This window comes from Ranitomeya imitator, chromosome 6, assembly GCF_032444005.1.
Source record: "Ranitomeya imitator isolate aRanImi1 chromosome 6, aRanImi1.pri, whole genome shotgun sequence".
Lineage (NCBI taxonomy): Eukaryota > Metazoa > Chordata > Amphibia > Anura > Dendrobatidae > Ranitomeya > Ranitomeya imitator.
The window spans coordinates 401,740,452-401,764,787 of NC_091287.1; the positions used below are offsets into that span (position 1 = coordinate 401,740,452).

General features: G+C 43.3%; 1 protein-coding gene across 4 annotated transcripts in view; it reads left to right on the forward strand.

The window, feature by feature from the left end:
• Positions 1-17,953: 17,953 nt before the first annotated feature.
• ANKRD29 (ankyrin repeat domain 29) overlaps positions 17,954-24,336 on the forward strand; it is a 119,043-nt gene continuing 112,660 nt past the window's right edge. For 3 of the 4 annotated variants that reach the window (XR_011314094.1, XM_069731216.1, XM_069731214.1), the window contains exon 1: positions 17,954-18,224. Coding sequence is in view for 3 of the 4 variants with exons in the window: in XM_069731216.1 (XP_069587317.1) it covers positions 18,204-18,224 (21 nt within the window). In the remaining variant the exon portion in view is untranslated. The remainder of the gene's footprint in view (positions 18,225-24,336) is intronic. The other variant, XM_069731215.1, reaches the window with a different exon arrangement.

The following is a 24,336-nucleotide window of genomic DNA, read 5'->3' on the forward strand; positions in this document are numbered from 1 at the left end:
GTGTCTGCTGAGTAGTGACCTGCAAATTTCCACTACCTCACTTTATCACCTACTATGTGGGGGGTGGCTTATCAGTGTCTAGACATGTTTTTTTCAATTAAAATGCATGCGTTCATGAACGCAACCAAACGCATGTGCTTCTGAATGCATGCGTTTATATTGACAGCAGTGCGGTTTTTTTGGCGCAAACCTTGCGCAATCGACCGCATGCGTTTCCAGGCGGCAAATTGACGCCTCTAAAAATTACTACATGTTGCATTTCCGCGCCAAACCGCAAACGACGAAACGACGCATGCGTCGTCAAACGCGGTAAAACGCGGACAATCACAAATGCATGCGTTCCTAATGTTAAATATAGGAATACACAACACATGCGGATATATGCGGTAGAAACGCTGCGGACACAAACGCAAATGTGAAACCGGCCTAAAAGAGACTCTCGATAGGAAAAGAAAGCACTCTTCCTCTCATCCGCGTACAAAGGGTTTGAACGGCTACATTGCTCGACTAATCTCGTTAGAGATGATGCCCTACTGTTTGGTTGAAAGCGAAGCTTTCAAAACCCTGATGGCCTACGCAGTACCATGCTATGACCTACCCAGTCGACACTTCTTTGCGAGAAAAGCCATCCAGCACTCCACCAACATGTCAAAGAACGCATTGTCCATGCACTCAAGCAATCGGTCAGTAGAAAGGCGTGCCTCTCAACAAATGCATGGACCAGTAGGCATGGCCAGGGACGTTACGTGTCCATTACCGCACACTTGGTTAATGTGGTGGATGCAGGGTCCACAGGGGACAGCCATAGTGGCACAGTTCTGCCTAGCCCACGGTCTAGGAAACAGTTGGCTGTAGGCGTTTGCCCCTCCTCCTCCAGAAGCGAAAGCTCGTCCACAGAGCGCAGTCGCACGACCACTCTATGTGCCAGTGTTGCACCCGTGGTGTCCCATTATGGAACAGCTAGTAGGAAGCGTCAGCAGGCTGTGCTGCAAATGAAGTGTTTGGGCGACAACAGACACACCGCAGAAGTACTGGCCGAGTACTTGCAGCAAGAAACTCAGTCATGGCTGGGCAGTATACATCTTGAGGCAGGCAAGGTAGTCAGTGATAATGGAAGGAATTTTATGGCTGCCATAGCCCTTTCAGAACTGAAACACATACCTTGCCTGGCTCACACCTTGAACCTGGTGGTGCAGTGCTTCCTCAAGAATTACCCTGATTTACCAGCCCTGCTCCTGAAGGTGCGCAGACTTTGCTCGCACATCCGCCGGTCGCCCGTACACTCCAGCCATATGCTTAACCATTAGCGATCGCTGAATCTTCCCCAGCACCGCCTAATAATCGACATTGCAACTAGGTGGAACTCTACACTGCACATGCTTCAGAGGCTGTGCGAACAGAGGCGTGCTGTCATGTATTTGTGAGAGGATACACATACACGGGCAGGCAGATGGATGGCAGACATGGAGTTGTGTGGTGTGTAGTGGTCGAAGCTCCAAGACCTCTGTCAAGTCCTTCAGTGTTTTGAGGAATGCACACGGCTGGTCAGTGCGGATGATGCCATCATAAGCATGAGCATCCCACTAATGCGTCTGCTGATGCAAAGTTTGACGCACATCAAGGAGCAGGCGTCTGCGGCCGAGGAGGAGGGAAGCCTTGATGACAGTCAGCCATTGTCTGCTCAGGGAACTTTACTGGACGAGGTGGCGGACGAAGAGGAGGAGGAGGATGATGGGGCTGAATGTTTATGGGAGGAGGATGCTTCTCAGGGGGCAATAGAAACTGGTGGCATTGCAAGGTACAGGTTTTTTGCGGGCCACAAGTGATGTAGATTTTCAAGAAAGTGCTCCTCAACCCAGCACAAGCAGTGAATTGACACCTGGAACTTTGGCCCACATGGCAGAGTATGCCTTGTGTATCCTAAAACGGGACCCCCGCATTATCAAAATGATGACCGATGACGATTACTGGTTGGCCTGCCTCCTGGATCCACTATACAAAGGAAAATTACAAAGTGTCATGACACATGAGAATCTTGAGCAAATATTGGCTACCAAACAAGCAACTCTTGTAGACCGTTTGGTTCAGGCATTCCCAGCACACAGCGGCGCTGATGGTTCTCACACGAGCTGTAGGGGGCAACATGGCAGAGGAGTTAGAGGTGCACAAAGCCGAAGTGGCGTTGGACAGAGGGGATTTGTGACCAGGTTGTGGAGTGATTTTGCAATGACCGCAGACACAACAGGTACTGCTGCATCGATTCAAAGTGACAGGAGACAGCATTTGTCCAGTATGGTTACCAACTATTTTTCCGCCATTATCGATGTTCTCCCTCACAGGTCATTCCCCTTTGATTACTGGGCATCTAAACTAGACACCTGGCCCGAATTGGCAGAATATGCATTACAGGAGCTCGCTGCTAGTGTGCTCTCAGAAAGAGTCTTCAGTGCTGCTGGTTCAATACTGACTGAAAAAAGGACACGTCTGGCTCCCCGAAATGTTGATGATCTAATCTTCATTAAAATGAACCAATCATGGATTTCGAATTATTTTGCCCCACCTTCCCCTGCTGACACGTAGCTTGCCAGAAAAATTTCTTGTATTTGGCCTCCTCTTACTGACTGCTCCAATTCCGCCATTTGCAGGTGCCGAATGTCCACCATAGGCCATTTGTATACCTCCCTAAATGGGCTGCCTCCCCCCACAGGGCCGTGGTCACAACTTGGCGCAAGCACCCGTGCGAGTGCCGTTTGCCTGGACAGGTGTGTGTGCTTACTCTTGGGCGACGGCACTGGCACAGGGTCCCACATAGTACAATGAAGTGTCTCTGACAGTGGTGGTGCACAACCAATGTCAGACACACCATCGTAATATGAGGGGCCCTGAGCCAGTGCCGCCGCCCACGAGAGAGTGTTCCCCCCAGCTCAAACAGTGCTCTACCACTTGCAATACTTACCTCTCCCTGCTGCACCACTGTGTAGTCTGTGCTGTTAAATCCTTCAATGGCTCTGCCATTACAAATTTGTTGCAATGATAGATGATAGTAAAAATATACAGGGGCCCTGGCCTCCATTTAGACCCCTTAATACTTTGCGCCAACTACCACTGTCTGCAACTCTGTACCTCGCTATGCCACCAGTTTATATATGAACAATTCCTTGGCAGACATTTAGCCCAATTTAGTTTTTTGGCCTACTAACTGTGTCAGCCACTTATAACAGTTGTCCTCCGCTGAACAAAGCTATGCCACCTGAGTAATCCAGTTACCAATTGTGAACTGCATGTAGCCTACTTACTTATTTGTGCCTAATAACTGTGTCATCCTCTCATAACAGTTGTGCTCCCATGCAGAACCAAGCTAGGCTGCCTGGTTAGTCCTGGTAGCAGTTTTGGACTGCATGAAGCCACCTTTTTTTATTTTAGGCCTCTGTCTGTCTGTCTGCGCCACACATTACAACTGTCCCCCCCTGAAACAAGCTAGGCCACCTGGTTATTCCTGGTAGCAGTTTTGAACTGCATTTAGCCACCTTTTTTTTATTTTAGGCCTCTGTCTGTCTGTCTGCGCCACACATTACAACTGTCCCCCCCTGAAACAAGCTAGGCCACCTGGTTAGTCCTGCTAGCAGTGTTGAACTGCATGAAGCCACCTTTTTTTATTTAGGCCTCTGTCTGTCTGTCTGTCTGCGCCACACATTACAACTGTCCCCCCCTGAAACAAGCTAGGCCGCCTGGTTAGTCCTGCTAGCAGTGTTGAACTGCATGAAGCCACCTTTTTTTATTTTAGGCCTCTGTCTGTCTGTCTGCGCTACACATTACAACTGTCCCCCCCTGAAACAAGCTAGGCCGCCTGGTTAGTCCTGGTAGCAGTTTTGAACTGCATGAAGCCACCTTTTTTTTTATTTTAGGCCTCTGTCTGTCTGTCTGTCTGCGCCACACATTACAACTGTCCCCCCCCTGAAACAAGCTAGGTCGCCTGGTTAGTCCTGCTAGCAGTTTTGAACTGCATGAAGCCACCTTTTTTTTATTTTAGGCCTCTGTCTGTCTGTCTTTCTGTCTGCGCCACACATTACAACTGTCCCCCCCTGAAGAAAGCTAGGCCGCCTGGTAAGTCCTGGTAGCAGTTTTGAACTGCATGAAGCCACCTTTTTTAATTTTAGGCCTCTGTCTGTCTGTATGTCTGTCTGTCTGTGCCACACATTACAACTTTCCTCCGCTGAACAAAGCTATGCCGCCTGTGTACTACTCAAACAAATTTTGAACAGACATTAGCCTACTTTTTTTTATTTTAGGCCTACTCTGTCTGTCTGAGCCACTTATTACAGTTGTCCTCCGCTGAACCAAGCTATGCCGCCTGTGTACTCCTGTTACCAATTTGGAACTGCATTCAGCCAACTGTTTTATTTTAGGACTATTCAGTCTGTCTGAGCCACTTATTACAGTTGCCCTCCTCCGCTGAACCAAGCTATGCCGCCTGTGTACTCCTCTTACCAATTTAGAACAGCATTTAGCCTACTTACTTATTTGGGCCTAATAACTGTCAGACTCTCACAACAGTTGTCCTCCACCGCTGAACCGCTGTAGTCCTCTTACCAATTGTGAACTGAATATAGCCTTCTTTTTTATTTTAGGCCTACTCAGTGTGTCATAGTCACTAATTACACTTGTCCTCCTCCGCTTAACCACGCTATGCCGCCTGTATACTCCTCGTACCAACTTTGAACTGCAATTAGCCACCTTTTTTAATTGTGGGCCTACTCTGTCTCTCTGAGCCACTTATTACAGTTGTCCTCCGCTGAACAAAGCTATACCACCTGTGTACTCCACTTACCAATTTTGAACTGCATTTTGCCTACTTACTTATTAAGGCCTACTACCTGTGTCTGCCTCCCATTACTGTTGTCCTCCACTGAACAAAGCTGAGCTTCAATTTTCATCCGGTGTCAGATATTAAACTGCATTTGGCCTACTTGTTTGGTTGGGCCTACTAACGGTGTCTGCCGCTGCTTGGTGTTCTCCTCCACTTTACAAAGCTGAGCTTCAATCTTCAGGCTTTCGGCCTACATCAGATATTTCACTGCATTTGGGCTACTGGTTTGGTTGGGCCTACTAACGGTGTCTGCGGCTGCTTGGTGTTCTCCACTTTACAAAGCTGAGCGTCAATCTTCAGGCTTTCGGCCTATATCAGATATTACACTGCATTTGGCCTACTTGTTTGGTTGGGCCTACTAACGGTGTCTGCCACTGCTTGTTGTTCTTCTCCACTGGACAAAGTTGTGCCGCCTGTTTACTCCTGTTACCAATTTTGAACTTCATTTGGCCCACTTTATTACTTGGGCCTACTAACTGTGTCTGCCACTCATTACAGTTTTTCGCCACTGAACAAAGCTATGCCGCCTGTTTAGTCCTGTTACCAATTTTGAACTGCATTTAGCCTACTTTATTCTTTGGGACTATATCTGTGTTTCCTCCTCATCATGCCCATTGGCCAGCCACTGCTACATGAGTCTGCTGGTACATTGACCCAGACTATTACATTCCCCTTGCACTCTACACAGCCAGAATCTGACCCTGCTGAAAATCAGGTTCCCCTTCCCGCATACTATACCACCTTACACGGGACAAAGAGGAAGGTGCAGATGAAAGTGCAGGTTCCTTCATCAGGTGGGGGGGGCATACTCGTTGGCGACGTCACTGGCACAGGGCCCCTCATAGTACGCAAAAGTGTCTCTGCCTGTGGGAGGCGCCCCGCCATCAAACACACCGCCGTACTTTGAGGGGCCCTGTGCCAGTGCCAATGCGAACAAGTGGGCCCCCCCTGCTTGCTTGGGATCACAGCACTTGCAAAGTTTAAATACTTATCTCTCCCTGCTCCACCGCCGTGATGTAGTCCGCGTTTCCTGGGCCCACGAAAATCTTGAGCCAGCCCTACCCTCCACAACTTTAGCCAAATGACCCCCAGTTTTCAATGCCTAACTATTATTATAAAGTAAATTAAGATTGACAAGCTTAAGAAATAAGAATTGATGTTTTTGGAATTAAAATGGGCACTGTAGGTGTTTTCCTGTCCTCCACTCACTGCTGACTTTGATTCCCCATTGACTTGCATTGGGTTTCGTGTTTCGGTCGATCCCCGACTTTTCGCGATAATCGGCCGATTTCACCCGACCCGACTTTTGACAAAGTCGGGTTTCGCGAAACCCGACTCGATCCTAAAAAAGTAAAAGTCGCTCAACCCTAGCGAACACATCATAGGTGCAACCTGTGCGGCCGCTCAGGGATCCAAGAGGTAAGGGGGCCCATTTCTACCTTCAGAGCAGGTGCAATTTTACATTTTTAGGAGCTTTTGGGCTGCAATGGGCCCATATATTGTTCTTGCACAGGGGCCCTTTCTGTCTACATCCACCAGTGCGCTTCAGGTTTGGCAAACCATGATGGGGTTTAAGAAAAATTACATGCTCGTTCTTTGGGCGGTTTCCCAGCTTTATATAATTGAAAGGGTTATCGAGGACTAAATAATTTTTTTATTATGAGCCAAAAAATGAACAGGCAGGTAGTTGCTAACTTGTGGACGTATTTCAAAAGGAATATCTTTAAATCAGACTATTGTATCTGGCAAAATATTACTGAGTTCTAAATTGAAATAACAAAAAACTTCCAGGCACTCCCAAATCAGAAAACTGGTGTGAACAGGTGAGAACAAAGAGTAGGCATCTCTATACATAACAAACAAAAAAAATTGCACTCTTTAGTGCTAAAGCATGTAAACATGAAATATATGAAATATGAATAGCATTACTGCTCTAGATAATAAGAAACAATTGAGATGCTTAGAGATGGCTACTCTTAGTCTTTTGTTATTTGTATATTAGCTCTTTGACTGAGCACTCCACCATCAAGCCTGTGGCGGTTTTAATTGCAGCTGGATCCTACCTACCCATAAATTCAGGTTTTAACCTAAGAGAGGATTCACATTAGGCAGGTTCCCAGCAAACCGGAGATCGCCTTGTCATTTGGCATGCATAAATTGGCCAAATTATGTGCTAAGCATCTCCAACATCAAAAACACACCAAAAGCTCATTGCGGTAACTTAGTTTTAGAGTTACCATCATAAGGTAGAAGTGTAGGCAGATTACGTCCCAGACTATTGGGAACAGTGGTAAGGGTTATATGCTGTAAAAGAGGAGGACGAAATGCTGTGAACGCAGAAGGCTATAAAGATATGGACATGTAGAATATTCCAATTCACAGTCTCAAAGCAAATTATAGGAAGCATTGTCAGATAGAACAAGGTCAGGGCAGGCAGGGTTCCTTCACAATGATGGATGACCAGAAGATCAGAGCAGACAGCAGACACACTGAGGAAACAAATAAAAAAAAACTGACCATCACATCATAGACTAGGTGTGAACAGCTGCCTACCTAGAGTCACCAACTCATATACAATCAAATAAATAAGACAGCACTCTGTAGCGCCATAGCTTGCAAACATGAAATGTGAAAATTGAATTGCATTGCTGCAATAGAAATCTGAAAAATTGAGAAAGCTTAGCGCATAAATTGGCCAATTCATGTGTACCTGGAAGCCAAGGTAAGGCGTTTCTCGTTTCCAGGACCTAACAATGCCAATCCTCTATTAGAATAAAGTCTTCATCTGTATGGGAACCTATGAATCCTCTCTTAGACTAAAATCTATATCTCTGTGGAGGGGTAGGGTCCTGCTGTGATTAAAAATGCCTGAGGCTAAGAGGCGGAGTTCTCAATCAGAAGGCTAATGAATACAAATTTAAAAAAACTGACCGTCACATCCAAACATAAACTAAGTGTGAACAGGTGCTAACCTAGAGTCACCAACTCAACTGATGTGTCGGTCGTTTTTTGATATTTGTATTTATTAGCTTACAATCTATAAGGAAATAGGGGGACACAATAAGTAGAAAGTGCTTTTCATGTATGGTCCAGCCATCATTATAATAAATAGGGTATTTCAAATAAGCTGCGTGATCTGGTCATCAGCCAGTGTCTCAGTACAGTTATCAAGTGCTATTGGGTATGAATAGGAGGAAGCAGATATCAAGAAGATATCATTTTATTCAGCATCCTATGACCTGACGGTTTAGAGATTTTATCCTACTGACACATTCCCTCTCAGGTTTTGTTTTTCGCAGGACAGCCTGCCTAAACCTCTTTTTCCCTGGAGAGTCCGGACTCCCCTTACATCTAAATTATTCAACCAGTCCCACTGAAAATCAGCAAGTTCAGCCTGATATATCTAATGTACATCTAACATTTATGGATGCCTTAAAAAAGGATCAGGAAAACAAAAATAAACGTTTGTTTAGATGCTGCGACACTTTATATCAGTGACTGACATGAATATGGCTAAGTTGTTGATTATAGTATATATGTAGGCAGTCAAGTCCTGCAAAACATAATTTGTTTTAATTGTTTTAATTTAATCTTAAATAATAAATAAAATCTATACTTTTCATGCTATGCCATAGTAGCAGCTGGAATAGCGAGCTGCGATCCAGCGTTGTGACATAAGAAGCTTCACCTTGATTTACCTTTGATAGCTTCTCTCACACCCATCACATTTCACTTCATACAAACATCCATTCACCGACTCAGATTCACACTCCTGATTAAAATGATGTGTAACAAAGCTTTCCTGTATCCGATGCTAAACCTATGCCAGGAACTAGTTCTTTTCTTTCTTCTTCTCTTTCTTCTAGGCGCATTTTTATCATTCCAGTACACAACAATCATCCCATTGGTCTGTATTTGTAAGATTAATCAGATCCTAGTATTACTCTATTATAAGCTCTGGCATAGTCCAACATAGACTTATGAAGGCCATTGTAACAATAACAGTTGTACTCAACTGTATTTTTGGTCCGAGTGCTAGCCGACAAATCATCGGATTGCATTGGGACCATTGTTAGTTTATAGGGCCATGCACATGTCCGATGTTTTCCTTGGACAGACTCTGTCAGATGTAAAAAATTACAGCAAGCTTGATTTGCATCCGATATTCGGATTGCACTCGGTCATGCAAGTCAATGAGTCGAATCTGAGTGCAATCCAATTTTCAAGGACTGGCAGAATGGAGAAGTTGGAGATTTTTTTTTCCATCTTCTCTTCATCCAAGATCACATTCTGATCACACTTCAATCAAACTATGATCAGAGTTGGATCAGAGTGTGATTAGCATAATAGGCCCTATTCTCTCAGATGAGAGAAAATACGGTGTGACCCTAGTCAAATAGAGTTTGTAGTCTTTGAGTCCGTAGAGGAGCATCGTGTCACATGGATAACATATGCAGTGGCTGTAATAAAATCATAGTTCTGGCTCTCAAAATAAGTTATCGGTACAGCTTCTTCTGAGGACTGTGTTTTACCCTCTGTGTGACTGTAAGGGTGCAGACTGCCCTTTCCACGCCCCTGAAGACAGCATCGAATTGCAAGAATAGTGTTGTGCGGTTTTACTGCATTTTATTGTGCCATGTGAAATGTGTACTGTGTCATGCAGTTTTTAGTAATGTAATGTAACTATTGTATAGTACTGTAAGTACTGATGCTGCTGTGTAAATACTGTAAAGGTAATGCCTATTTTGAGTAACATGCACTGAGCTCAGGTGTAAGGAAAGTATAGGATACAGTTTAATGCTTAGAGTAGAGATAGATAGTGACTGTAGATACAGTAGGGCAAGATAAAGTTCAATATTTGGGACTAGCCCAGAGTCGGGAGGGGAATAGGGCATGTAGAACACTACTTCCTGTTTATAGACAGTTAGAGAGAGTTGGTGAAAGTGATAGTGAAAGTGCTTGTTGGAGGCAAAGTGATGTTCAAGGTGCAATGGGCTGGAAGCACAGTGTAGACGAAACTTTCTGGCATTATGAGGTTGTACAAAACTCCCAACGGACATTCCTGCATTGTCCAGTGCTCAAGGCTCAGGTCGGGGGCTATGGAGAACACTGACATCCCTACCATACAGAGGAAGATGGAGGTGGAACCACTTGAGGGAAACGTAGCAGATCTCTGGAATACTGGTGTTCTGGGCGGGGAATCCCTAATGCTAACAGGACCTGTTACAGTAGGGATAGCCCAAGCTGAATGTAAGAAAATGATTGAAATGTACTGTCTTGATGGAACACTAACTGGATGGTGCGGTGCCCAATACTGCGTATTAAAGACTGATGTATTTGAACTGTTCAGTAAAGTTGTTAAAAAGAACAGGGTGTCCCCTGATGTCTGTGTGGCTGATGCTGGAACCAAGAACATGGATACAGGGGAGGCCTGCGGCCTACATGTGAGAACAATGCAATGTACACAGCACAACACTTATGGTCTGGGATACGATTTATTTGTAAAGTGCCAGGACGATATTGATCAATGTCAAGTTAGGTCTCAAATTACACTTTTGAGTACTATTTTATCTGAGTTAAGGTAAACCTTGCTGTATCTATTTGTGTTTCTGTTTAAAAGGACACTATTGCATTTAAGAAAAATGGTACTTTTTGTCATATCACGATTTTTAAAATAAAATAAATAAATTCATAATAATGTGTGTAAAGCTCTGTGAAATTAATGGCGCTATATAAATGAGTAAAATAAATAAAATAAATGCATAATCTTGCTATTTTTGCACTAGCCACTAGGTATTTTTTCAGCCTCCTACTTCCTCTCTTTTCAGGAAGAGTTTTCGACAAGGCTCCTTATCATCAGAGTCAGGACTACACTGACAGGTAACACATCTATACACTGCTGATAATAAGGGAATCTGCATTCACAGTGGCTAATGTCTAAAGGTACCTTCACACTGATCAACTTTCCAACGATCACGACCAGCGATACGACCTGGCCGTGATCGTTGGAAAGTCGTTGTGTGGTCGCTGGGGAGCTGTCACACAGACAGCTCTCCAGCGACCAACGATGCCGAAGTCCCCGGGTAACCAGGGTAAACATCGGGTTACTAAGCGCAGGTCCGTGCTTAGTAACCCGATGTTTACCATGGTTACCATTGTAAAAGTAAAAAAAACCAAAACACTACATACTCACATTCGGGTGTGTGTCACGTCCCTCGCCGTCAGCTTCCCGCACTGACTGTGTGAGAGCCGGCCGTAAAGCACAGCACAGTGGTGACGTCACAGCTGTGCTTTACGGCCGGCGCTCACAGTCAGTGCGGGAAGCTGACGCCGAGAGACGTGACAGACACCGGAATGTGAGTATGTAGTGTTTTTTTCTTTTACAATGGTAACCAGGGTAAACATCGGGTTACTAAGCGCAGCCCTGTGCTTAGTAACCCGATGTTTACCCTGGTTACCCGGGGACTGATCGCTGGATCGGCGTCACACACGCCGATCCAGAGATGACAGCGGGTGACCTGACGACAAAATAAAGTTCTGGCCTTCTAGCTCCGACCAGCGATGTCACAGCAGGATCCTGAACGCTGCTGCATGTCAAACACAACGAGATCGCTATCCAGGATGCTGCAACGTCACGGATCGCTATCGTTCTTGTTCAAAAGTGGCTCAGTGTGACAGTACCTTTAGTGGACCCTGTTCCCCCTGTCTTCACAATGATCTTTGTACATGCTAATTAGTCACAAAGGATAGGGTAGGGGTCTGACCATTGAGACTATGTACATTTCCTGCCATGTTTGGAGTTGATGTTTTGGAGCAGCAGGAGGAAAGCCACAGGTTAGGGAAAAGTGATCTACGGTGAAAACCCCTTTACCTAAAGATATATATCAGATTAATTAATCTGTGTTTCCAACTAGAGATAGGCGAACCCGAACTGTAAAGTTCGGCATCCGTGCCAAACACCTACTATTCGTGCACGGACACCAAACACAGACTTCATCAGGAAGTTCGTATTACTGTTTGGGTTCGGCCCCCCAAACACTGAGTGTTTGTCACGCTGTCATGTGCATGACAGTACGGCAAACATCGCTTCTGCTCAGCGGTGAAATCATCCCCACCAGTCAGAGATCCAAGGTTCCCATGCTTTCAAAATACAACGTGAGCATTCAGCTGTGATTGGAGGTATAAAGTTTACCTCCGGTCACTGGTGTCAGCAGATGGGAATACATCTTCCATCATCCAACACCTGCTGCCACTAATAACAGGGAGAGGAGGAGCGGCTGATGGGTGTATTCATTAGCTGGCTCCTGTGCTGTAAATCAATAATTTTTTTTTAAATGTCATGGGTTCCCCTGTATTTTTAATAACCAGCCAGCCAAAACTCACAGCTGGGGGATGCAACCCTAAGCTGTCAGCTTCAACAAGGCTGGTTATCAAAAATAGAGGGGTGTCCACTCTGTATTTTTCAATCATTTAAATAAATATTTTAAAAGAAAACGGCATGGGGGTCCCCCCTATTTTTGACAACTAGCCTTGCTAAAGCAGACAGCTGGGGGCTGGTATTCCCAGGCTGGTAAAGGACCATGGATATTGCCCGCCAGCCTTAATATAGCAGCCCGCTGCTGCCCAGAAAAGGCACATCTATTAGTTGTGCCAATTCAGGTGCTTTGCCTGGCTCTTCCAACGTTACCTGTAATGGTAGCAAGTGGGGTTCATATTTGTGGGGTTGATGTAACCTTTGTATTGTCAGGTAACATCAAGCTCATGGATTAGTAATGGAGAGGTCTCTATAAGGCACCTATCCATTACTAATCCTATAGTTATATGGTAAAGACACAACAAGAATAAAGTCCTTTATTAGAAGTAAAACAAAACACACTTTTACGTTTTTATTTAAAAACTAGCTGAAGAGCCCGGCGTTGCCTGGGCATAGTAAATATCTGTGGTTAGTTATAGCACCTCACTTCTCTTATTTTCCCATCACGCCTCTCATTTTCCCAATCACATCTTTCATTTTCCCCCTCACATCTCTCATTTTCTCCCTCACACCTCTCATTTTCTCCCTCACTCCTCTCATTCCCCCCTAACACTTGTCATTTCAACCTCACATCTGTCATTTTCTGATCACTCCACTATTTTTCCTCACTCCTCTCATTTTGCACTCACACCTTTTCATTTTCACCTCACACCTCTCATTTCCACCTCATCACCTCAGTATATACATGTTTGTCATCTCCCTTATATATAGTATACATCTGTATGTCATCTCCTGTATATAGTATATACCTGTATGTCATCTCCCCTGTATATAGTATATACCTGCTGTGTGTCATCTCCCCTATATATAGTATATACCTGAATGTCATCTCCTTCTATATATTGTATATACCTGTATGTCATCTCCTCCTGTATATAGTATATACCTGTGTGTCATCTCCCCTGTATATAGTATATATCTGAGTGTCATCTCCTCCTGCATATAGTATATACCTGCATGTCATCTTCTATATATAGCATATACCTGTATTTCATCTCCTCCTGTATATAGTATATACCTGTGTGTCATCTCCCCTGTATATAGTATATATCTGAGTGTCATCTCCTCCTGCATATAGTATATACCTGCATGTCATCTTCTATATATAGCATATACCTGTATGTAATCTCCTCCTGTATATAGTATATACCTGTATGTCATCTCCTCCTGTATATATATGTACCTATATGTCATCTCCTCCTCTATATAGTATATACCTGTGTGTCATCTCTCCTGTATATAGTATATATCTGTGTGTCATCTCCCCTGTATATAGTATATACCTGTGTGTCATCTCCTCCTGTATTAGACCTCGTTCACACGTTATTTGCTCAGTATTTTTACCTCAGTATTTGTAAGCTAAATTGGCAGCCAGATAAATCCCCAGCCAACAGGAAGCCCTCCCCCTGGCAGTATATATTAGCTCACACATACACATAATAGACAGGTCATGTGACTGACAGCTGCCGTATTTCCTATATGGTGCAATTGTTGTAGTTTGTCTGCTTATTAATCAGATTTTTATTTTTGAAGGATAATACCAGACTTGTGTGTGTTTTAGGGCGAGTTTCGTTTGTCAAGTTGTGTGTGTTGAGTTGCGTGTGGCGACATGCATGTAGCGACTTTTGTGAGATGAGTTTTGTGTAGCAACATGCGTGTAGCAACTTTTTGTGTGTCGAGTTGCATGTGATAGGTTAGTGTAGCAAGTTGTGTGCAGCAAATTTTGCGCATGGCGAGTTTTGCGCTTTGCGAGTATTATGTGTGGTGCCTTTTGAGTATGTGCAAGTTTTGTGTGAGGCAACTTTTGCATGTGTTGCAACTTTTGTGCATGTGGCAATTTTACCGCGTGTGCAAGTTTTGCGTGTGGCGAGTTTTTCATGAGGAGAATTTTGCACTTGTGGCGAGTTTTGCAAGAGCCTAGTTTTTGCATGTGGTGAGTTCTGCGCGTGGCGAGTTTTGAGTGGCGACTTTTGTGTTTTGACTTTTATGTGGCGAGGTTGGTGTATTTGTGGTGAAATGTGTGCTGAGGGTAATATGTGTTCAAGCACGTGGTAGTGTGTGGCGCATTTTGTGTGTGTTCATATCCACGTGTGTGGTGAGTATCCCATGTCGAGGCCCCACCTTAGCAACTGTACGGTATATACTCTTTGGCGCCATTGCTCTCATTCTTTAAGTCCCCCTTGTTCACATCTGGCAGCTGTCAATTTGCCTCCTACACTTTTCCTTTCATTTTTTCCCATTATGTAGATAGGGGCAAAATTGGTGAATTGGAAAGCGCGGGGTTAAAATTTCACCTCACAATATAGCCTATGACGCTCTCGGGGTCCAGACGTGTGACTGTGCAAAATTTTGTTGCTGTAGCTGCGACGCTTCCAACACTTTTCCTTTCACTTTTTCCCCATTATGTAGATAGGGGCAAAATTGTTTGGTGAATTGGAACGCGCGGGGTTAAAATTTCACCTCACAACGAAGCCTATGACGCTCTCAGGGTCCCGACGTGTGACTGTGCAAAATTTTGTTTCTGTAGCTGCGACGCCTCCAACACTTTTCCTTTCACTTTTTTCCCCATTATGTAGATAGGGGCAAAATTGTTTGGTGAATTGGAAAGCGCGGGGTTAATATTTCACCTCACAGCATAGCCTATGACGCTCTCGGGGTCCAGACGTGTGACTGTGCAAAATTTTGTTGCTGTAGCTGCGACGCTTCCAACACTTTTCCTTTCACTTTTTTCTCCATTATGTAGGTAGGGGCAAAATTGTTTGGTGAATTGGAACGCGCGGGGTTAAAATTTCGCCTCACAATATAGCCTATGACGCTCTCGGGGTCCAGACATGTGACTGTGCAAAATTTTGTGGCTGTATCTGCGACGCCTCCAACACTTTTCCTTTCACTTTTTCCCCATTATGTAGATAGGGGCAAAATTGTTTGGTGAATTGGAACGCGCGGGGTTAAAATTTCACCTCACAACGTAGCCTATGACGCGCTCAGGGTCCAGACGTGTGACTGTGCAAAATTTTGTTTCTGTAGCTGCGACGCCTCCAACACTTTTCCTTTCAATTTTTTCCCCATTATGTAGATAGGGGCAAAATTGTTTGGTGAATTGGAAAGCGCAGGGTTAATATTTCACCTCACAACGTAGCCTATGACACTCTCAGGGTCCAGACGTGTGACTGTGCAAAATTTTGTTGCTGTAGCTGCGACGCTTCCAACACTTTTCCTTTCACTTTTTTCCCCATTATGTAGATAGGGGCAAGATTGTTTGGTGAATTGGAACGTGCGGGGTTAAAATTTCGCCTCACAATATAGCCTATGACGCTCTCGGGGTCCAGACGTGTGACTGTGCAAAATTTTGTGGCTGTAGCTGCGACGGTGCAGATGCCAATCCCGGACATACACACACACACACACATACACACACACACACATACACACATTCAGCTTTATATAGTAGATAACAAAGACAGTTATACTCAACAAATGCATATTCCACCGAAACCCCCGTCTTGTGTAAGAAAATAAAAATAAAAAACAACAATATCCCTCACCTCTCCGTTGTTCTGTCCCACGCCGTAATCCATGTCTTGGGGAAAAACAGTTTTCAACCTGGACGGTGCCAAAATGTGTCCGTCCAAGCTGAGAACCACTGGTGAATGAGCTGCTGTGAGTGAAGCCTCAATGACTGGCGGTGACGTTATCGAGGTTACTTCTGGTCACTGAGGCTGCATTCCACTGATTGTGGAAACTTCACACCTGACCTCAAGCATCTTGGATTGTGTGAGGAAAATGTATAATATAAGTTTTAATTTCTCTTGCCAGCACATATAGAGTGGGCATTGACCTCCCCTTCTCTTATTTGTGTGTTGCTGGAATGTGTGAGTGGAGCTTTTCTTCTCAATGCTCTGCCCTCCCCCCAAGCCAGAAAGGTCTTGTGCGCTTGTGGCGACACAATTCTCTCTTCAGCTAGAGCCGGTCTGATAGCTTTCTCAAAGCCATGCGGTTCTTTGTTCGGTAATAGATATTGGGCCACCGATTTGGGCTAGAAAAATAATAAGTATATATTGCTAACCTCCTTCGGCGGATCTATCGGCCCCTATAAGCACTAGCCTCTAATTCCACCAGGTAACAAAATACAGATTTCTCTGGAATGGAGTGTCCCTACTAGCCCTAATTTAGTATCTATAGAGAGCAAATCCTAATACAAGATGAATGTTGGGTGTGTTATGATTCTGAAATGTTTTGTAGCGGAGATACAGGCATTAGACAAACTTGTGTGAAATTTACTAAGACTGAAGAGATAGAAGAGTCTGAGGAAACCAGCCCTGTTAGTGATGTCACAAGGCTGTGGTTATTTAAGTGACTCCATGTTACCCAGCCTGAGAGTCAGCAGAGATTTACTTAAGTAGCTGTATCTATCCAGACCTCCTGATGCACTGGGACATTTGGGGGAGCTCCACCCACCAGCATGGTTTTGCCTGGTATGAACTGAGAACATGTGAGTTTTACCTTTCTTCTTTATTCCCTTTTATTTTATAATTACTTTGTACATATTTCAATTGTCTCTTTTGTAACATCTTTATATAACTTTTTATAAACACTGCCTTAAATCTTTTATGGAGTCTCCAGACTCAGGTGTGAAGTTTCCACAATCAGTGATGGTTTGAGGAGCCATGTCATCTGCTGGTATAGGTCCTCTGTGTTTTATCAAGACCAAAGTCAGCACAGCCATCTACCAGGAAATTTTAGTACACTTCATGCTTCCCTCTGTCGACAAGCTTTTTGGAGATGGAAATTTCATTTTCCATAAGCACTTGGCACCTGTCCACACTGCCAAAAGTACCAATACCTGGTTTAAAAACAACAGTATCACTATGCTTGATTGGCCAGCAAACTCGTCTACCTTAACCCCAATAGATAATCTATGGGGTATTTTCAAGAGGAAGATGAGCGACACCAGACCCAACAATGCAGAGGAGCTGAAGGCTGCTATCAAAGCAACCTGGTCTTCTATAACACCTCAGCAGTTCCACAGGCTGATCGCCTCCATACCACGCCATATTGATGCAGTAATTGATGCAAAAGAAGCCCCGACCAAGTATTGAGTGCATTTACTGAACATACATTTCAGTAGGCCAATATTTCAGATTTTTAAATGATTTTTTCAAGCTGGTGTAATAAAGTATTCTAATTTACTGAGATAATGACTTTTGGGTTTTCATTGGCTGTAAGCCACAATCATAAACATTAACAGAAATAAACACTTGAAATAGATCACTCTGTTTGTAATGACTCTATATAATATATGAGATTCACTGTTTGATTTGAAGAACTGAAATAAATTAACTTATTGATGATATTTTATTTTTGTGAGATGCACCTGTATATCCAAGACCCAATAATGTGCTGGCAGGTCAGGTCAATGTACTAAAATCAAGGCAAGATGATATATACCATAGTAATGAAATGTTGCCTGTATGTACAAGAAGAGGAATTCAATGCATCTTGCTGCACTTACTTCACTACATGGAGCTGCTATATGTTTCCTATGTGTACTCTAAAAGCATCCCTTGAACACTTTAGATGTCTTGCGTTACTTTAAGTATTCTCTCCCAGGGATTCCGGCAATGAACTAGTCAATGTTGCTGGCTACAACTCTGCGGATGTAAATCTTGGAGATTTTATTCTCTCAGTATCTGCTGATGGAAGAAGGGAGCTGGAGCTCAGAATCCCAGAGTGAGCTACTGCCGAAGAACTGATCCAATTCTTCATAACCTTCTTGGAGTAGGAAGAATTTGCTGCTACGACATGTGCATGATGTCTTTCAAGGCAAGTGAGAATTGTGTTCCATTCAGATATAGCTGTAAAAATAGCAAGGCCCCAGACTAAGGGTTTCTGCTGTACAGGCCTTGTTATGGGATAGCATAGTGCAGATATTGCTGGTGCAGGTCCTGAGCTACATTCTGCAGAAATGAGCCAGCAAATATCCAGAGTGGTAAGAAAAGACAAAGCTGGGAACCTCGGTTTATTATGAGGCTTTGCAGGGAGCTTGTTATTTAGAGCATTCACAAAGAAAATGTTTTGCTTTATATTATTATGACTATTTTTATCACCACATATATATATATATATATATATATATATATATATGTATGTATTTTTTATTGAAACAGTCACCGATGTGGCACAATAGTTGATTTATTTGTCTTTTCTTCTCTTTGTAAATATGTGTAAATCAGTTTCTAAATGTAATTCACTTTTCCCTTCCAATATCTTTACTTTATATGATAGAGTCTCACCGGTCTCACATTTTTGGCACTGGTAGCGTAGATAGCTGGTCATCTTTTCTGGACACGTTTCTTGCTTATCTCACTCTTGTAATGACTTGATTAGATCATAGAGCAAATATTGTAAAACAAAGTTTTCCATCTGAAAGGTTTGCATGGTACCGTGCTCTACAGAACTTCTTCACAGACTTTAAAAGAAGCAGTTTAAGAAAATATGCCACCGTTTATATAGGACAGGGGTCCCCAACCTGTAGCTCGGGAGCCACATTTGGCTCGCAGTCGCATGAATTGTGGCTCGCGACTGTCTGCCAGCTTGATGCATTAGCTCCAGGTCTAGCAAACAGGTATGAAGAGTACATCTCAAAATGGTGAATTTTTGAGTAACCCTGCACAGAAGAGCAGATCTGGATGCACATATACTGGTTTTAGGGGTTTAGAGATGTTTTAGGTATGGGGGATGATATTAACTGTTAGAGCCGGTTCTTGAACCTGAATGCGACAGTGTGTTGGGAGTCCTTGATGGGAGAATACAGAATTGGAGCATTTTGGTAACCCTTGGATCTCAGTGCACTGCTTTAGAGTTATTTCTGTGGAAAAGCTTCAGTCATCATTATACCCGTAATGGGGGCTTTGGTTGACACTACGTTGAGGGAGGATGTTGCTCGTGACCCCCTCTCAGAGCTGAATGTGGCTCGCGATCCTCTCTCAGTGCTGAAATTGGCTCTCTAGGTCAAAAAGGTTGGGGACCACTGATATACGACATCCACAGAAAGATAGTGCAGGCGGTTCTGTTATGGGGCACTGTGTTGCTGAATTATTTGCTTAGTTTTTGGCCTCCATGGCATCGTTTGACCTGCACTTTGGTTACATGCATACTATGTGTCACTAGTCAGTCTGTATATTTATTTCTATGAGATTCTTTATCAAGGCTATCATATAGATGACACTGTATGATTTGGGTAGTCAAAGTGATGGTCACACATTATATAAAACTGCCATGAATGAAGCTGACAATTCAGAAAAAGGGCATCTGGTAAGCAAATCACCTCATACCCGATGCACAATACAAACTATGGCAATGATAAAAATGTCATTGAAGCTCTGCCATTAATAGGGTATAGAGAAGAGTGTGCACAGGTTTGGTAGTAAGAAAAGGCTAGGGCTGTCCTTGTAAGGAATACTGCACTTGCTAGCAAAAACTGCCTGAATCTAGATGTAGCTCTTGGCTCCAACTAATGGGACAATGCCAAATAGATTCAGCCTTGGGCTTGATGTTGGCTCAAGTTTTCTGTCTTACAGCAGTTATTTTCTATAGGAATGCATTAACTCCCAGATAGCTGCAATGCATAGTCAACGCCAATGTTATACAGTGTTACGCAGCTGGATTTTGGAGATTTTACAATGTATTTTTTCCCCATGAAGTGATTTGAAAATGTTTTTGTAATTGAAAGTTGTTCGACATCTGCCATGCGAAAAATTGTCACTTACTTTACAAAAATAAAATAAATGGATAGCTCAAGTTTTAGGTCAACTTTCCCTACTAGGGGATCTGAGGAGAGAATATCTGGAAGTGATTTTATGCTTTCTATTAGGGGTTCCAGGATTTCTAAGGCCAGGGTAGTGCAGTCTGCCGCAAAATTCTCATTGTAAAAAAAGATGGAATAGAAATGTAACATTGACCCTTTTATGATCTCCTAAACTCCAGTGGAGAGATCCATTTAAATCTCTATTTATGCTGAATGACCAAATAGCTTTTGAGATGCCCATGTAGCGTACTGGACCTCCTTAAGTTTAGGGTCAGACAGCCGTAGATTCTCTCACCCAAAATAATCGGGACGATTATGCAAATTACACTCTGATAACTCAATGTAGTCCACAAATAAAGTTACCCATAGCAAAGGTTGGGTTAAAGTACTCCAAAAAATGCATAACAATCACAAACATTTACTACAAGGTTATAACCAAGGTAAGGAAGGAAGTACGTAAAGTTCAAAGATAAAAAAAATAATATTTTATTGATAAAAGTAACATTTATTAAAAAACAATAACAAAGAAAGGTGCTAGATAAAAAGAGGGACTCTATTCATAACATCTCAGAGGGATCAAAACATACAGCAACTGCATAAACACAAATCATTTTTTGGCCACAAACCAATTGCATAAAAAGGTGAGAGTAAAAGTATACAGACCACCTTAGGCCGGTTTCACACGTCAGTGGCTCCGGTACGTGAGGTGACAGTTTCCTCACATACCGGAGCCACTGACACACGTAGACGCATTAAAATCAATGCATCTGTGCAGATGTCATTGATTTTTTGCGGACCGTGTCTCCGTGTGCGTGGGAGCGCACGTATTACACGGACCCATTAAAGTCAATGGGTCCGTGTAAAACACGTACCGCACATGGACGTTGTCCGTGTGCAGTCCGTGTGCCGTGCAGGAGACAGCGCTCCAGTAAGCGCTGTCCCCCCACATGGTGCTGAAGCTGCCATTCATATCTTCCCTGCAGCAGAGTTTGCTGCAGAGAAGATATGAATATTCCATTTTTTTTAAGTTTATCGTGTCTAAAATAAAGCTCCGTGTCCCCACCCCCTGTGCGCCCCCCCCCGCTGTTCTGAGGCCACGTGACCGCATACAGTAGAAGGTGCGGCCAGGAGAGGAAGCAGCGACAGCCAACGAGGGAGCCGGGTGAGTATTTTCAGAACAGCAGGGGGGCACACAGGGGGTGGGGACATGGAGCTTTATCATATAATCCCATGGCTTGCAGTATCATCTCTACGCTGATGACATGCAGATCTACGTATCCGGACCTGACCTCACCTCCTTACTCACCAAAATCCCACACTGTCTATCTGCTATCTCAGCTACCTTTTCTGCTCACTTTCTAAAACTAAACATGGACAAAACAGTATTAATCATCTTTCCCCAATCTCACCGTACCCTTCCACCAGACCTATCCAATGTCAATGGATGCTCACTTTCCCCAGTCCCACACGCCTGGTGCCTCAGGGTGATCCTTGACTCTGCCCTCTCTTTCAAGCCACATATCCAAGGCCTTGCCTCCTCCTGCCATCTCAAACTCAAAAAAAATTTCCCAGATCTGTGCATTCCTTGACCATGAAACTGAAAAAACAATAGTACATGCCCTTATCATCTCCCGCCTTGATTACTGCAACCTCCTACCCTCTGGCCTCCCCTCTAGCACTCTGGCACCACTGCAATCCATCCTTCTCTCTGCTGCCTGACTAATCTACCTGTCTCCCCGCTATTCCCGAGCCTCTCCCCTATGCCAAGCCCTTCACTGGCTTCCTATCGTCAGAGACTGCAGTTCAAAACCCTTACTATTACATATAAAGCCATCCACAACCTGTCTCCTCCATACATCTGTGACATGGTTTCCCAGTACTTACCTTCACGCAACTTTCGATCCTCACAAGATCTCTTTCTCTACTTCTTCCTACAACCACATCCAAGACTTCTCCCGTGCTTCCCCCATACTCTGGAACTCTCTACCCCAACACATCAGACTTTTGCCTACCACGGAAACCTTCAAAAAGAACCTGAAGACTCACCTCTTCCAACAAGCCTACAGCCTGCATTGATCCTCAACCTACTGAATCGCCACACAACCAGCTCTACCCTCTCCTAGTGTATCCTCACCCATCCCCTGTAGACTGTGAGCCCTCGCAGGCAGGGTCCTCTCTCCTTCTTTACCTGTTAGTGCCTTGTTTTTGTTCATGTTTATTGTATTTGTCTATATTTGCCCCCTTTTCACATGTAAAGCGCCATAGTATAAATGGCGCTGTAAAAAAATGTATAATAATAATAATAATTTCGGAAAATGAACATCATACTAACAGTAAACCATAGTGGTGGTAGTGTGATGGTCTGGGGTTGTTTTGATGCTTCAGGACCTGGAAGACTTGTGGTAAATGGAACCAGGAATTCTGCTGTCTACCAAAAAATCCTGAAGGAGAATGTCCAGCCATCTGTTTGTGATCTTAAGCTGAAGCAACACCAGCAAGTCCACCTCTGAATGAGCTTAAGAAAAACAAAATTAAGACTTTGGAGTGGTCTAATGAAAGTTATGACCTTAATCTGATTGAGATGATGTGGCATGTCCTTTAAAAGGTGGTTCATGCTCGGAAACCCCCCAATGTGGCTGAATTACAACAATTCTGCAAAGATTAGTGGGTCAAATTTCGTCCATAGCATTGTAAAAGACTCATTGCCAGTTATCACAAACGCTTGATTGCAGTTATTGCTGCTAAGGGTGGCCCAACCAGTTATTAGGTTTAGGAGGCAAACACTTTTTCACACAGGACCCTGTAGGTTTGAATTTATTTTCCCCTTAATAATAAAGACCTTAATTTAAAAACTACATTTTGTGGTTACTTATGTTATCTTAGTCTAATATTTATATTTGTTTGGACAAATATGGAAAAGAATAGGAAATCAGTAAGGACTCAAACACTTTTTCACACAACTGTAGATAGAATAGATATATAGAATAGATAAATTGATAGAATATATAGATAACCTCTATATATCATTTCAGAAGCCACCTACATATAATTAACATGCACCATTTAGTGACCTGGTGACGTCAGTAGCTACACTGCTCATCAGAGTTGCAGAGTCTCATAGAGGGCAGTGTAACTTTTCTACTCTGGTGAGTAGTGTAGTTACTGACGTCACAATTGTTAGGGGCCGCCAGGTCTAACTATCAGAAGATTTCCACCATTAAAAGTACATGCACGAAAATAAGAATGCAAGTTTATGATTAAGTCGAGAGTAAAAGATCGCTAACTCACGTGTAAGGGCTCGCTCACACTGGTATATAATGCGGAGGAGTGCAATTCAAGGAAACATCACTTTGCACTCTGACCAATAATGAATATTAAATGAGTCAGTGATCATCTATAAGTTTCTCCTCAGCTCTAATTGGACAGAGGAAAAAATCGCAGCAGCGTCATTACAGTCGTGTTTTTATTTGCATTTCAAAATCATGCTGGCCGTTCTCTGTAAACACCTCAACACAACTAATATAACAAATAGTTTCTCCAACTTCAATATAAAATGCCATAATTGCTGAAGCCAGTGTTCATATTCATTGCCAGACCAACATTTTTCAAATTTGTCATGTCCCTTTACGTGATAATAACTTTGGAATGCATCAACTTATTTTCATGATTCTGAGATTTTTTCTTGACACATTGTACTTTATTTTTGTGGCAAATTTAGATAAAAGTGATTTGCATTTATTTATGAAAATATCAGAAATTTTAGGAAAATTTAGAAAAATTTACAATTTTGAACTTTTGAATTTTTAAGCTTTTAAAACGAATTGTCATAGTGCATAAAAAAATTAACAAATATATTTTATTACACATCTACTTTACGTCAGTACCACTTTTGAAGAGTCTTTTTTTTGTTAGGTCAGATGCTGACGATCTGGAACTGGCAACACTTTGGACGCAGCGCACGTTCGCTGCATCCAAAGAGCTGCCGTCTATTGAACGCAGGTGATTACACATGTGCTCACTGAACCGTGCAGATTCACCGCGTCCAATATATTCTATTGGTGAAATTGACATGCTGCCATCTGGAAAAATGTGCCGCATGTCCATCTTCATAGGTAAGCCGTGGGCGTC